Raw genomic sequence first — 16957 nt, 5'->3', positions numbered from 1 at the left:
ACCGACTGGTGGACAATTGAAATTAGAATTGTCCTTATTCAGCAGCCAATTGGAAATGGGCAATTGTAAAAAGCTGATTGGACGCTCCATGGAAAGAAAGCAGTTTGAGGGACATGGAAGGAAATTGCCGGAGAGCGTGGAGTGGGGAGGAGTAAATTATATTGAATGAATTGATAGTAATTTGGGGCGTTGGGAAGTTAAATAAAACTCTCGGAGGTGATGAGTCAATTCTTTGGCCGCAAATGATTCAGTAAAATTCTTTATTCTTTCTTTCTTTCTTTTTTTTTAATTTCCTTTCTGTCAGGGGGACATATAGGCGAATTCCAATTTTTTTTTTTTTAAACGGGCATTTCAAAAGCTATTTTAAAGAGAAATTATTGCGTTTTTCCAAAATTAGCAGGCGTTTAGGTGATAGCCACTTTATTATTTTCATGAAAATGATCATTATCATCATCATCATCATCATCATCATTATTATTATTATTATTATTATTATTATTATTATTATTATTATTATTATCATCCTTATTATTATCCTTATTATTATTGTAATTATTATCGTCGTCATCATTATTATTATTATTATTATTATTATTATTATTATTATTATTATTATTATTATTATTATTATTTCTTAGTTTAGATCTATACAAACGTCAAAGGAATGCATATAACATATCTTTTCCTAAGAATTGTCAATTGCCATTACTAAAACCAGTTCGTTTTGATCATTTGATCAACAAACCCCTACAATTCGGTGATCACGCATTTTTTTATTGCTGTCAAAAAAGGATATTGCTGTACAGGTGAGCGGATATCTCAACAATGCTTCACTACAAAACGACTTTGATTATATATTTCTACTCTGTGAATTTTGATGATTATTGCAGTAATTCTCATTTATTTGTATAAACTCAGATAACTAAGTAATTTTTGATTATATCGTTTGAAGTAATTAAAATTTCTGACCCATTTTTATGGTTATTTCCTATAAAATCTAATCCCAAATGATCTACTAAAATTATATCAAATAAAAGTATCTAAATCACTAGTTATGACTCTAAAATATCTCATTGCAACATCTAATAGCATCTTTACTACGCTACTTTGAACTTGAGAAAAAAAATCATCAAAATAGGAAAAATTGCCCAGTCTACCTTTCGGCACAGGCCGTGACTCGCCATCTGTTATGAACTAGCGTCCGGCAAAATTTACCTGTCGAACTTAAGTGAAAGCAGTAAATGGCTGTGAGTGAGATATCGGGACCCCCAAATAATAATAATAATAATAGTAATAGCATCCCCTACAATAACTTAATAAACACCATAAAGTAAATTAATTTGATAAGAGGAATGGGAATAACAGGCCATCCTTCTTCTTTTACAAAATCTGTTGATCAATCCTCTGAAGTGGCATCACTTTTGATCGTCATGGGAACTTCATGTGCAAAGCTCTGATGTAAATGCCAGAGGCTTGATCAGTGGCTTGCCGAAAATGCTACTTCAGAGATTTGATTATCAGACCATAAGTAGTAAGATAAGTAGTAGACCTGAATGTATTTGAAGCATGGAAGAACCACTTACTGTTGCCTTGGCCGCAATGCCATAAGAACATTTCATTCCTTTAAACTCCTGATTGATGGTGATCCCTTTAACCATTTCATCTCCAGCACATGGACAGTTGAATCCCTGGCACCATGCACCACCTGCCAAATCTTCTTTAGTTCCCTGGCCATTCTTGAATGTGAACACAATGCTAATATCAAGATCATCAGCACTGTCATTCTTAATTTCCCAAATAAAAGCAGCAGCTGGCAAACTTGTTTCCTAGGTTTAAAATATTTTTTTTTAATGGGGGAAAAAGAAAAGAAAAACAGCATGGTTTATCGTGATTCTTTGAATAGAACTCATTAAATGGGCTAAAAAAATTACTCAGAACCGAAATACATGTATATCCAAAAAAAACTTTTAAAATAATATATGAAAAAATAAATATGGCTGCGCAGTCTCTATGGACGCTTGCCGTGAATGTGTGCGTCACTTCGAGTTTGTCAATCTGTTTCTATTATCCAGTTAGCATTCTGCCTCCATAAATCTCTGTCCAGTGCAAGTGTTCTTAGCTTCAGAATGTCATCATGTGTGTTAAGGTGCTGAGGATGTTTCCTTGTGTTGTTGAAATCATTTCTTCGGTTGTTGTTTCTAGATGTATTTGATATTTTTTGAGATCGTGATTTAATGTTGTTGTCATATCCGACTAATAAGATCACTGCTAGCAAACACAACACTAATGTTTACAACTTGTGTGGAAACAGTTTCACTATTAACATCACTGGGAACTTCCCAAGGAAACAGTCTGAGCCCAATCCTTTTTACCGTATATTTGGAAGCAGCACTAAAAGAATTAAGACAAAAACTCCTGATTCCTCAAATCCTTACCCGCGAACTGATTTATGCAAACGATGTTGATATCATATTTGATACAGCAGACCTGGAACTCCCTCTTCCTGATTAAACGGATAAGAAAAGGTGGATCACGCTTTGACCTGAAAGGATCTGTTGTTTAAGAATGCTCTAACAAACATTGGAAGATTTCCTAGTAGACCAAGATTGTGCAGATCTTAAAGGATTCCGAATTTCCAAGTTTTGTCAAAGGCTTTCTCGAGGTCAAAGAAGATTGCTACCATGTGCTCACATTTGGCAAAGGCCTCACGAATGAAGCTCTCTAGTCGAACAAGGTGATCAACAGTTGACCTGTTCTTTCGAAAGCCACATTGGAGGTCGGAGACGGAGTTGTTGTGTTCCATCAGACACCTGTTGACCATTTTCTCCATCAGCTTGCACAGGCAGCTGGTGAGGGAGATTGGTCGGTAGTTTGAAGCGCCCAAATGGTCTTTCCCAGGTTTTGGGATTGGAATCACGGTGGCCAGATTCCAGCTAGGTGGAAAAGTCTGTGTTGTCCATATCGTGTTATAGATATTCAAAAGGACAACCAGACTGTCTTGTCTAATGTTGTCAGGACCCGGTGCTGTGACATTTGTGTCACGGAGGCTGGCACCCAACTCCTCAAGTGTGAATGGTTTGTTGTAGTCTTCAGTGTTTGTAGATGTGAAATTGATTGGTGTGTTTTCTGCATTCTGTTTATGGCGCAGAAATTGAGGTGTGTGGTGTGCAGACGAGGAGTTGTACAGCAGCCTCTTGGCCAGAGTGTTGGCAATGTCTTCTTCTGTTTCAGCCACGGATCTATCGGGACATGTCAAGTGATTAAGTGAATCACTATCAGATCTCTTCAGTTTCCGTATCATCTTCCACACCTATTTAGGGGCGTCTGGCTATTTATTTTTGAGACAAAGTTTTGGAAGGATCTCCTTTTATTTTCCCGGAAGATCTTCCTACACCTTGCTCGTAGTTTTTTAAAAGTTGTGAGATTCTCAGGGGTTGGGAATCTCATCACTTTCCTGTATGCTTATTTCTTCTCCCGTAGGGCTGCCCAACATTCCTCTGTAAACCAGGGATTGTGTTTTCTTGGTCTTCCAGAGGTTGTTGGTATTGTCGAGTTTCAGAAAGTTGTTAAAAATATTTGTGAATTTGTCATAGCTGTCCACCTCTGTTGTAAGGAGTCTGTCACCCTCCTTTGAGAAAGTTTCCCAATCTGCTCGCTGAACACTCCAATGTTTGGGCTGTGGGGCCCTTGAAGTGGGGGTGATGTCGAGGCAGACTGGAAAATGGTCAGAACCATGATCGTCATCGATCACAGTCCAGGAGAGCTCTGGAGCTAGGATAGGATCACAAAAAGTGAGATCAATGGCAGATGTGGTAAGATTGTGAATGTTTACCCGTGTTACCTCAAGACCGTTTGCCAAGTAGTATACATCCATTTCCATTATGAATGCCTCCACTGCATTTCCCCTCTTGTTTGTGTCTGTGTTTCCCCATAAAGGACTGTGAGCGTTGAAATCCCCCATTATCACATAGGGAGGAGGGAGTTGGTTCAGAACTCCCTCTAGCTCAGCAGACTGGAGGCGGTGATCTGGTGGGATGTACACAGAGCAGATGGTGATTGGTCTGTGCAATGTCACTCTCACTGCTATTGCCTGTAGATTTGTTTGTATACATATCAGGGTGGGGAGTGCTCTTATTGGTGAGAAACTCCCCCACACGCTATCTGGCCATCAGAGTGAATCAGATGATTGGTTGTATATCCTTTTACTGTATAGTTGTCTGCCGGTAAGTTTGTTTCCTGCAAACAGACTACATAAGGATTTTTGATTCTGTTCTATTTGATCTGATACCTGTGATGTTCCAGGAAATTTATCTTGTCTGACAGGCATCCTAATTTTTGTGGGGAGGATAGGCAGTATGCCTGCCTTCAACCCTTTTACTCTTATTCTCCTAGGAGGAGAGACTTCCATAGGAGAAGGAGGCCCTGTGGGGGACCTCTCAGGTTTGTTTTTTTTAGGGCTGATTTTTTTTTTTGAACCTTTAGGATTTTTTGAGGTTCTTTGACATTTTGGGGCTTAGAGGCCCCTCAGGGGGATCTGTGAGCTGGTGTTGCTGGTGGCTCCATATTCTAGGAAGGGGTGGGGTTTTGTGTTTGGGGGGACAGAGGGCTCAAGGGAGTGAGGGGGAGAATTTTTTTGTTTGGGGAAGAAGGGGGGGGGGGGGGGAGATCGCCTTGGAGGTGGATGTGGAGGGGGTTGCAGGTTCCACATCTTGAACCTCCAATGTGTCAAAAAGATTTTTTGACACATTTGGGACCTTGTGTTTTTGTCTCAATGCTTTTTTCTTTTGAGGACTGTCTATTTTCTGTGCACTATTTCCATGGCTGTTTTGGTTGTTACCAGCAGCCTTGGCAACTTCTGAGTAACTCTTGGCAGAAACAGTAGCAACCTTCCGAGGGGGGCAGATCACTGCTTTTGCCTGAGCAAACGTACCGCCGTAAGTGGCTCAATATATTAGGATTGCCTTTTCTTCTGGCCACTTAGGACAATCTTTTGAAAGAGCTGCATGCTTGCCTTGGCAGTTCAGACAACAAGGGTCCGCTTTGCAGTTTTCCTCATTGTGGTCTTTGCTGCAGCGGGGACATATAGCTTTACGATGGCAGTTTGTTTGTTTTGTTTGTTTTTAAGGGTTTTACGGCGCTTGCAACACATTTAGGTTATATATCAGCGCCAGTAAAAACGAAGAAAATGGGATAGTAAAAAGTTCTAGAATTACAATTAAAGCACCCAAGAAAAAGTAAGACATAGGGGATCTGGGAACAAATAGGGATCAGATGTAGATTCCAAGAGCATACCACCAATGTACTTAGTTTGAGATCACCTATAAGTCGGACACAAGCACAAAATTCCAACAAAGAGGAATACACTCAAATGCTTACATTATACATTCAAAATAACAAATATAATAATACATAACAGAGAGATGATTTACAAAGAAAAAAATATCATCTCCCAAAACAACAACTAAGCATTTGACTGTTTCCCTCCCAGCCAGGACTAGGACACAACCAAGTAATCTCATTCCAAGACAAAGACAGAAAGCATATTGGAAAACAGATATAGGGCGATAGAAGACACTGTATGTACCCCCCTGCCCACTATGGGCGCTCAGGAACCCGACCCAGACGGCAGTTTGTGTTTGTATGGCCATACCGGTGGCAGTTAAAGAATCTCATGGGGTTCGGGATGTAAGGTTGAACCTCCAAGTCGAGGTATTCAATTTTCAATCTCAAAGGGGGTTTCAGGCTATCAACAGTCAGGATCCAGGTGTTGGTCTGGATTGTGCTGTCGCCGCGGCGGATGCTAACCTGCCGAGCTTCAACAACACCCTCCAGTTCCTCAACCATCTCCTGCACTGAACAGCAAACAAGATCTCTGCTATTATGACACTACACCCTTTAACCTATTGATTGCCAGGACAAGAAAAATAACAAAACGATTGAATGAATCCATTCTTATAAAGGGCTGGGATGTGGGATGTTTGATCTCACCAGTCGGGTGGCTTTTCATTGGTTACCACCGAACTTGAATGGCTCTTTTAGTCGCCTTCTTCGATGCATGCATGAGCTTACGGTGGGTCCATTTTTGCACCCTCCCAGTTGAGGGACCCCGGACACCACACGGGGGTGGTGGATAAGTTCTTGAAGGTAAACTGGAGCAGAAATATTTAAGCACATGAAAACGTGGATAAGTATTTTAAATTCAATTCTAAACTTCACCAGTAGCCAGTGAACATCCTCTAAAATGGGGGTAAAATGCACACGCTTTTTAGATAATATTAATTATCGAGCTACCATGTTCTGCATCTTTTAGAGTCGATTAATGACTATATCATCACAACTACAGAGCAAGCTATTGCAATAATCAAGGCGACTAAAGATCATAGAGACAAGAAGTTAACTGATATTAATATTGAAAAGCTTTCTAATAGTAATAGCACCAATGTGCGACGATGTGGTCTTGTGGCATGACACTCGCTTTCGGATCTGAAGGTCCTAGGTTTGAGCCTCGTTCGGCGCATAGTTGAGTCCTTGGAAAAGGCTCTTTACTCACATTCTATCACCATACTCGGGTGTAAAATGAGTCCTGGCTGTTAACAGTGTTGTCTCTGTCAGAAAATATTGTAATATTGCCTAACAGGCCTCATGTCTCGTTCTATACTATATGTTATGTGTTACTGTTGGGAAGAGACCCTTTGTAAAGTACCTTGAGCACGTTTAGTTTTATAAAACCTCACGTTTTTTTGGGTTTTTTTTTTAGAACTACCACAACATTTGTAGGATCTAATTACACTACTGGCAAGGACAGGTGTGTTTAATTTGGTGTCAAATATATACTCTAAGTTTCTCAAAGAGTCCTTAGCGATGGGAAGTAAACAATCAGATAAATTTAGGTTAAGCACTGAAAGGTCCATGTGACCATGTCTTGCAATTTGCATCACCTCTGTTTAGTTTTCATTTAACCTGATTTTATTGCAACACATCCAGTCACTAATATCAGAGTTACCACTTTCGATATTAGCTATGACATTGAGATACAGTGTAACTTCTGGGTAACGACAACCCTGGCTAGCGACATTGACCCCTGATTCCAATTTTTTTGCTATATGTGACCCTACGCCTCGAAGAGGTATTAAGTCGTGATTTGGAAAACGAAGAAAAACGGTTTTAAAGTGGAAATGGTCAAAATTATCAAATTTCAGTTTCAGAAACTACAATCATTTTTCTACATGAAAACATAATAATTCAATAGAAACATTGACGATGTTAAATAAATTTCTAGTTTAAAAATGCACGACAGTTGACTTTCTCTCAGATAGACACCCTTTCCAAGGCTTAGTAATACCGAGTCTTTTTCTCCACCAATAAGGTAAGATATCACTGGAAGGGCGTGTCTTAATCTATCTCAGAGAAAGCATGACTGTTTCCACAATTTCATGGTTCAACCAATAATGAAATTTAAAAACTGTAAACAAGTCTAGGTTTTTCCCTAACAACCTTACAAATGAATGATTCTAATTGGTCAACGCTCATCACATGCGCTGTCAGCCATAATGCTCAGGCGATGCTTCATGACGTCAGCATGCGTGTGTTACATATGTGTGTGTTTGTGCATTTTGATACACACCACGTGCAATTATTTCTTTGTCTAGCTGCATTGGTTAATGATCGAGGTGAGGGTCCTCCTTTGTCCCTCTTTTTTTATTCATGAAATTATAGGACATGCTAAGACTTAATAGGACAACAGTTGCCTAATCTTACACTTACAGAGATTGTTGTAGGATAAACATTTAATTTTAAGTACAAAAGCAGAATAATAAATAGAGCCTTCAACAATTAATGAACTGCCGATGGAAATACGTGTCAGAAAGACACACCTATTAATGGATAAATAGATAGGTAGATAGATAGATAGATAGATAGATAGATAGATAGATAGATAGATAGATAGATAGATGAAGAGGAGAGAGAGAGATAGAGAGAGAGAGAGAGAGAGAGAGAGAGAGAGAGAGAGTCTTTTTAGACAATCAACAATGTGGGTGAACGCTAAGGAAAACTTGAGAGATTCAATAACATGTTTTCATGTATGTTGTTACACAATAAGTCCCACCCCTCCTCCTCAAGCGGTCATCTGACTCAAAATGGAAACAATGCAATGAATGATTTGACCAGCCCATTTCTTTAATTGCAATCTCATTGGTCAATATGTTTCCAGTTGATTGACTATGACTTACTTTGTAACAAAATGCTTTCTTAAACTATCCCTACAATTCTTTGCTCCGCCTCCATCCCTTTCTTCATGTCTACCTCACTCTCTCTGTCTCCCTTTTGTTTCTTTCACACATACAAACACACACACACACACTTATACAGGTTTCAATCTTTATTCTATTTCCCTCCCGTCCTCTTAATGCACAAACAGTCTCTCTCCCCTCCCCTTCTCGCTCCTCTTTTTCTCTCTCTCTCTCTCACGTATGTGTGTTTGTGTGTGTGTGTGTGTGTGTGTGCGTGTGTGTGTATTTTACTCTCTCATTCTTTCTCTTCCTCTCTCATCCTCTTTCTTTACCTGCCCACCCGGCTTCATGTAGTTTCAAAACTGTACTTTGAAATTATAAACCCTTTTTTAACTTTTGCCATTTTGAAATCGTATTTTCTCTATTAAATAAGACAAAAATTTCACATTAATAATTTCATTGATTCTTTATTTAAATATCAAAACTTCTTGAAAAAGTGAGCAATGTCATAAAATTGTCGGCATTTTAACATTTTTTTTTATTTTGGGGTGTTTTATTTGTTTTAAGAATATCTTACAAATAATGAATAACTACAAAGTAATAATTGGATTGTTTCAAAAAGTTTTATGTGCGTTATTAAATGTATAATCTAAGCTCATGCCAAATTTCACTATTCTCGTCAAATTTTCCATGCCCGTATCTAAGAAGTTATCTTTGCCTATTGATTTGACTGTGCATGAAAACGGTGCCTCACTTCAAAGTCGATTTTCTCAAAACTTGGTTTTTACACTCTCCCTCCTTCAAACGGTCATATCTCGGCAATGAATAATCAGAATTGTGTAAATTTGGTATCAAATTTTTAAGCATAAAATAAGCTATGATTGGGTACCAAAAACCCAAAATTGAAAAATCCGACTTAATACCATTTCGAGGCTGAGGGTCACATATGTTATTAGTAATATAAACCCCAAAATAGCGACATACATTTTTAGTAAAACCCCTGTTTAGTGACATCATTAAAACAATAATCGGTACTTGATACGATGCTTGATACACCTGACCATCGTCATCTCATACTCTTAACCAATAAAAAAACGCCTTTTTTCCCTCCCAATGAAATTGCTTTGTATCGATCAATCAGAACACATGTTCACTTACACTGCGTGGGATCAGCACTTGCTCATATGGAACCACAGAAAAAGAAGTTTATGAGTGGATTGTACTCTCAAGGGTCCATTAACATTCCATGCTAGCTACCTGTCTGAGGTCAGTAGAGGTTAACTGATGTGGGGGCTATTATGGATATTTATGGTCTTCTAATATGCTGGAATAGCGGGGAAAACAATGACAGACTCTTTCACTTCATCATTATGATTTGAAAAATCAGTTGTTTCTCTATAAATCTGTCCAAATTTGATCTTATTGTGGTTAATACCCCATTTTTTGTTGTTTTTTTGTTTGTTTTTTTAATATCGCAAGATGTAGGTCTACTAATTTTTAAGTGCTTGTAAATTTTGGTGCACTTAAATAAGAATTTCGGTATTCAAAACTCATCAGCAGTATCACATGGATTAGATTCTAATTAAAATAAAAACTAGATTTGTGCATCTGTGTTCTTGTGCAGATTTATCATATTGGCACTTGATTTTCAAAATTTATTTTTAGTTTTATTAAATAGCGTTTGAGCACTGTTTACGATCAAAACAATGACAACACACATTTGAAAGGTGTACTGGTGTACCCTTTGTAAACAGAAGAAATACACATTCTTATGTTGTTGAGACACGTCTTCTCTCAGCACTGGTCTGCGCATCGTATTATTTTGTATTCACCGGTCTCATCCCGGCCCCCTTTTCTGTCATCTTGAAAACGCCAGAATAACAACACTTCAGGAAAACGACATAATTTTCCAGTTCTGGGCGATGTCATTATCCAGGCGTTGCACTGTAATTGCCAGCATTCATGGGAAATAGTAACTGGGTGTTGTCTGCGTAAAAGTCGATCTCAATAAAGTATTTGAAGATGATACTAGTTAATGGTCTGATACAGAGTGAGAATAAATAGGGTCCTTTAACTGATTCCTGTGGAACACCAAAAAAGAGGTGATAAGGAGAAGTGATAAGGAGAAGAGAAGTTGTGTCGATTTACAGATACAGATTGACTTCTGTTAGAGAGGTAGGAATAAAATCAATCAAAAAGAGTACCACTGAAGCCGTAAGGAGTCTTTAGTCTGTTGATTAGAAGAGTTAAGTATATTGTGTCAAAAGTTACACTAAGATCGAGTAGTATGATAACAACATCATCATTTTTCTTACATAAATGATTTATGATATCATTTTGAATTTCAATAAAAGCACTTTTGGTGCTGTGAAAGGGGTGATAATGATAAGCAGACTGAAATTTAGAGAATAATTTGTGTTCATTCAAAAAAAGCAACAATTTTCTTAATTTTGTACTTAAGGGTGAGATCTGAGACTGGTCGTTAATTATGTAGGTCTTCTTTGTGCTATGTTTAGTTTAATTGAAAAAAAGTTTAAGATTTATAATAAACAAAGAATCAAATGAGAAGTGATTTTTAAAACAAAAGAGTAGAAACCTTTAAAAAAAGAATGAGTTCATGGGCTAGCTTACCAAATAGTCATGAGGAAAAACTGGAGAAATCTGACGGCATACAAGGGTGAGGCCAAACTCTGGAATAGTGTACAAACTCCAGGCTCTTGGGTATAGGGCGTGATACATTCCAGAGTTTGCAGGGAAGGACCAGTCCCATGATTTCAGTGATTTCTTTTGGACCTGTTGTAGCACGACAACACTTCTGGTAGACAGTTTTACCATCTTTCCTTACACACAATATAAACTGAAAGGTAAAGTGTATTGGCATTTATAGGTGCGTTAACATATTTTCAAGCTGATTACTTTCAAACAATAGGAAAGTATTTCGCTTATTACAGCTATATTAAAATCGGTAACTGGTAAGGATCGGAACCCAAATATGATTATAGTGTCAAAAATATGATTTTCCGCTTATCCATTTTGAAAGAATTTGTTAAAATGGAATGTTCAGTTAATTGAAACTTATATGATGTTCGTACAGAATCCGAATATGAAGGAACGACAGACATGTGTACATTTTATAACAATCAATATACGTTCTTGATGAATACAAATGAAAGTGAACATTACGCGCTTCCAACATTATTTTGATTTCAAATTTTTGAGAAATAGCTTGTTATTTATGCCAAAGAGGATTACATAAATTCAATGTAGACCAGTCAAAAGTAGAAATTCATCAATTTATGATACAGTGTTTCCACAAATATGTGCTTGTGTTCAACAACAATAACATGCAAAACTCAGGGTTGATTGTGAAATTCCAATTCCATAGCTGTCCTCTTTAATGGCTTATCGATAGATACAAGTAGACTTCTTTTCGCAGCTTTACGAGAGAGGAACCGATAGAGATTCTGTATCATATCGTACTGCTTAAGAGCTTATAGGTTTAAAAATGCTGCATAGATACAATCTTTCAAAGTAAAATATAAACATTCATTGTTAATTTGATAATTTTGAGTATCTAATCACTATTTCAAATGATTTAAAGCTAGAGAATCATATCAGTATCAGTCTTCGGTGATTGCTGATGAAAATAAAAAGCAATAAATTATAAAGTCAAAATTGGATGCAAACTACATTTGTTACTTTATAACAGTTAATGTGTGTTGATTTTATTTGAAAAATAGTATGATGTGAACTCATAACTACTTACCGGAACTACCGTGTCACAAGATTATTTTGAAAAACGATGAATTCATCTTACTTTGTGGTGCGAAAATGTTTACATTTTTGACAATGTTGACATAAAGTCTTACAACTTTTGATAGAGGGACATCTGAGAAAAACTAGAAAAACATGCGCCATTCATAAAAAATCTGACTAATATACTATAGTTCATTCCTTACAGTCAATGATTAGCATCAGAATCAGATCCATAGTTCCCTTCCATGAGTCAAGAGTTAATTAATAGAGTTACATCTCAGATCATTGAGGCAAAACTATATATTCAGACAACTAGTTCATTCCTTTCAGTCAATGGAGTAGCATCAGATCCATAATTCCCTCCCATAGTCACAGTCACAGAGATAATTAGAGTGAGTGAGTTGAGTGAGTGTAACTGTAACAGTAACATCTCAGATCAATGAGGCAAAACTAGATATATATTCAGAGTACTAGTCCTATACGATTGACAGTCATATCAGCAACACCAGATCCATGTAATGGGCATAACTATATATTCAGAGTCCAAGTGCCATCATATATGGTAATATCAGACCCACTAACTATTCTAGCTATCTAGCAATAGCAATGACTAGCAACTGCAGTAGTAGTAAGTAGAAAGGAATGTTCAAGTTGTGAAGTTGGCGCGATGAGCAAAGGACCCTCTAGACTTATACACTAGACTAATACAATAAAGTCAATATTTATCAGTTAACCATATAGAAAAAAAAGATTTAAATCTAAAGTTAAAGCCATTGGCCATAATAAAATAAGAAACAGTAATCCGAATCAGGATGTCGGAGTCTGATCACCATATGTGCGACCCGACAGAGCAAGCACGACAATGGGTCCAACTATCGTCTGCAAGAACTACAGCCAGATGCTAATTCTAAACATTTCTTAAATAATTATTATTACGCAATTATTATTGTTACTTACCACTTTTCAAAGATTCTGGTTCGATAAATTAGCCATAGAGTCTAGATAGTTATTAAAAGGAATTGAAAGCAGATTTGTACTTTTGATTTTTTAAAATGATAACAAACCCAATCACTCAGTTTGTAAGAGGGCGTCATAAAAAATAGTTCATACTTTCCTCAGGCCTGTAAATGGCTGATGAAAAAATTGTCTGAACTTTTTGAGGATGTGAAAATAGACCAACTAAACCAAAAAAGTGGACTAACAGCACAACCCAGATAGGACACAAATGCCATTCCCGGTGCCTCAATTTTCCTCACATAGATAGCAAGAGAAGAAATGCCGTTGGTGTCTTGTTCTTCAAGCCATGACAATTTAAATTTATTCTTAACACCTTTTTCTAAGGTAAGTAAGTCCGATCTGCGATCTAAAAATAATTCAGGCATATTGAATAGGAAGAATAATTGAATTAATAAATAACTGAAAAACTACGGTCGTGAGAGAATCAGTCGTAGGCCAAAGGAGCGAAAACTTCCTATATAAGCATTCATTCACCTTTTCATTCGAAGAAAAATATTTATTTCGCATTCATATTTTTCCAATTCACTTTCAACCGGATAGAGATAATGAACTGAACTGAAAAAAAGAAGAACGGAACGATGTGTGTGTGTCGGTAGCAAAATAGAAAGAAACGGCCCGGTCCCCAATACGCTATGTGTGTTAGTTGATTACTGACTACCTTGTATGTGATCAACTCGCGAACGCGAGCGACCAACACTAGCTAGCTACATGCGGGAAGACACAGTCTGTGGAAATAAAACACTTTTATATTCTTTTTAGTTGGTTCTGTCTTTTGACGTTACGAATATATATATATTTTTTAATATAATTTTTTTTTTTTTTTTTAATGTCAAAATTTATAGAGCAAAATCGTATTGTCTGAATTCCGACAATTGTCGGAAGATTTACAGGCCTGTTTCCTGTAAAATTGTTGATAGTTCACTACTTTTTGTATATTTTCATATCATTCAAGACATAAGAAATATTATTTAAAACTTATGATCACCAATTAACCAATTTCTTATAAAGTACTGAATTTATAAGAACAGAATCAATTATTGCGCATTCAAGGAAATTGTACCAAGGCAGAACAGTAGCAGTTTTGCTTGAAATCGTTATCCAGCCAATGGCCCCCACTAGCGGGGGCTGAAGATTCCACATGTCAATCCTTTCAGTATAGTTGTCCTTGATATTCTATATTTTATCAATGCTAAAGAAGAAATGAAATTAAACTGTTTCAGTTTGATGACATCTGCAAAATTATATCTTTAACAATGAATCAATATACTGTGCAATGCAATTTAGTTCCTAGATTAGCACAATCTACCGACCCTTTGACCAAAGGTGTCATATTCATATACTGCTCGTAACAATCTTGTATATATAAATGTATAATTTCTTAAAATTCACCTGGTCAGCATCAACCTGATAATAATGGTACAATCCTGGTACCATCTGGAATCGACAGAACTCTCCTCTGTATCCTCTCCCAATTGTCCCACTTCCAAGACCACCTATTGGACAGCCTAGATAAAGCAAGCACACAAAAAAGGAACAATTCATATATTTTTTATATTAAGCAGACCTGCCACTTCACGAAAAAGGAAATCAGTATGACATTGTAAAAAAATCAGTATCTGGGGAAAAAAATCTGTATGAGACGTAAAATTATCCAACATAAGGCTTTAATAGCCTCCTTACCTTTTTGGTCGATCCCAAGTGTCACAATTTCTTCCCTGTTATATACTATTTCTACAACAACAACTACTACTACTACTGTGCGGATATGTGGTCTTGTGGTATGATACTCGCTTTCGGATCGGAAGTTCCTGGGTTCGAGCCTCGCTCGGCACACAGTTGAGTCCTTGGAAAAGGCTCTTTATCTCACCGTACTCATGTGTAAAATGAGTACCTGGCCGTTAACAGCGTTGTCTCTGTCCGAAAAAATTATAATATCGCCTAACAGACGTCATGCCCCGTCCTACATATTAAGTGTTGCTGTTGGCCAGTGACCCCTTGTAAAGCGCTTTAGCACGTTTAGTGGATATTGCGCTATACAAAAGCTCAATTTTATTTTACTACCAATGCTATGACCACTACCCAGACCTGCCACTTCACGAAAAAGGAAATCAGTATGACATTGTAAAAAAATCAGTATCTGGGGAAAAAAATCTGTATGAGACGTAAAATTATCCAACATAAGGCTTTAATAGCCTCCTTACCTTTTTGGTCGATCCCAAGTGTCACAATTTGACACTTGTCACTCAAACTAACCAAAGCGTCACAACCCCCCCCCCCCCCCCCCCCCCCTTATTTTTCCCCAACACCCAAAATGGCACGCACAACGCCAATCTGGCAATCGGACTACTAACTTATTTAAAGATAGTGGCACTTGGTTACGAGTCAGAAGCCAGGGACCGCGGTGGTTTACCAGTACAGCTCGCTGTCGCTTCACAAAGGAAATGAAAACTAAATAACGCGCGTGTGTGTTTTCTATCTGTGTGAGGGCATCACAAAGAGGCTCGCTACGTCATGTGATCTATCGAGGTATCGCGGGACGGGTCAAAGTTCACGAGACTTGAAAATTTTAACGTGCAACGTAAAGCACAAAGTAAACGTAAAAGAGAGGGGTGGAAGGCTGCGGGCCCTTGGTCACTTGGTGAAATCGGTACGATCGGCATGCAGATCGGGAAATCGGTAAATACGAAAAAAAGGTCTTGCAAATCGGTATGATACCGATTAATCGGTATGAACGGCAGGTCTGTATTAAGTATCCCTTTTATCCTTTGTAATAAAAACATAGGAGTTCAAGAAATGTTTTTCTCCCGCATCCATCCAGTTTTAGTAAAAAAAAAAAAAAAAAAGAAAGCACACTATCAGTGTACATAATTAGAATCACCTAAAAGTCTCATCCAGACAAGCACAGGTCCCCACTAAGAGGAATACACTCACATGTTTACAACTCAAATATAATATGTAAACAAAACGTAATACAGTGCGTAACAGAGAGATGATTTACAAGGAAAAAAATATCATCTCCCAAAATTCACTATATACTTGATTGTTTCCCTCTCAGAAACAGGGTATCCAGCCAGGGCCAGGACAAAACCAAGTTTGACATTTTATATAAAATTGATCTGCTAAGCATCTGTGTACAATCAACGACCAGGATGTGACTATCAGACTGTGTCTGTGTGTAATCAACGCTGATTAGGCACTGATGAATCTGTGAATAATGACAGCCTTGAATTGCTTTTGTTGTAAATGGGGTTGCTGGTATAGAGTAATTCATCTCGAACACTTCTCATGTTGTTTTTGGGCTTTGGGGAAGGAATAAAAAATAATCCCCAGATCAAACGGTCAGGTTAACGGTCATCTTTGTTGCAAGTTCCATTAACGCATTGCTTCGGTATTACCTTTTTCTTTGAGTAACTCAATGGGATAAGAAATGATTGTCTGCCATAGCAAAGTAGCACGTATGGGCTAAATGCAGGGCATATTCAGATTTGATAGAAAAGGATTGTGAGATGGATAGTGTCAAACTCTAGAGGGATATAAAACTTATCATTTTTTCACATTAAGGAAAACCTAATTTTACTACTGCATAATAATCATAATATATATTTGACCCACCATTTCAGAATGCTATTATGTCTGAATGACTTATACCCAAAAAAAAAGTGAATTTAGAATTTAAATGATAGGAAATATAAACTTTGAGAATTTCGCAATGAAAAAAATTGTATTTGTTCTCTTGCATAGCGAATAGAAATTAAACCAAGGTAATTTAATTCACTTAATTCATTCCTGCCAAAAAGAGAAAAAAATAACAATACATTAAAGCTATACCAACCATATATCGGTCTATGCTTTGTTGAATTTAGCTGATCAATGAATGGACGTCTCCCTTGCTTCTTCTTTCCTAACCAAAACCTCATATAACTACAGGATGTAAAAGTTAAAAGAAACATACA

General features: G+C 37.3%; 1 protein-coding gene across 1 annotated transcript in view; it reads right to left on the bottom strand.

Moving 5' to 3' along the window:
• Window positions 1-16957, bottom strand: part of LOC144965498 (non-lysosomal glucosylceramidase-like) — a 145083-nt gene that overhangs the window by 105518 nt on the left and 22608 nt on the right. The window contains 5 exon segments of the mRNA XM_078900897.1: window positions 1584-1826; window positions 10863-11042; window positions 11044-11088; window positions 14394-14509; window positions 16837-16925. Of these exon segments, the coding sequence (XP_078757023.1) occupies window positions 1584-1826; window positions 10863-11042; window positions 11044-11088; window positions 14394-14509; window positions 16837-16925 (673 nt within the window).

Source organism: Berghia stephanieae, chromosome 2 (genome assembly GCF_034508935.2).
Source record: "Berghia stephanieae isolate SIO BIC M18660-M18661 chromosome 2, UCSD_Bste_1.3, whole genome shotgun sequence".
Taxonomy (NCBI): domain Eukaryota; kingdom Metazoa; phylum Mollusca; class Gastropoda; order Nudibranchia; family Aeolidiidae; genus Berghia; species Berghia stephanieae.
Note: the sequence above shows the minus strand (reverse complement) of the source record. Positions and strands in the feature narration are given on the sequence as shown.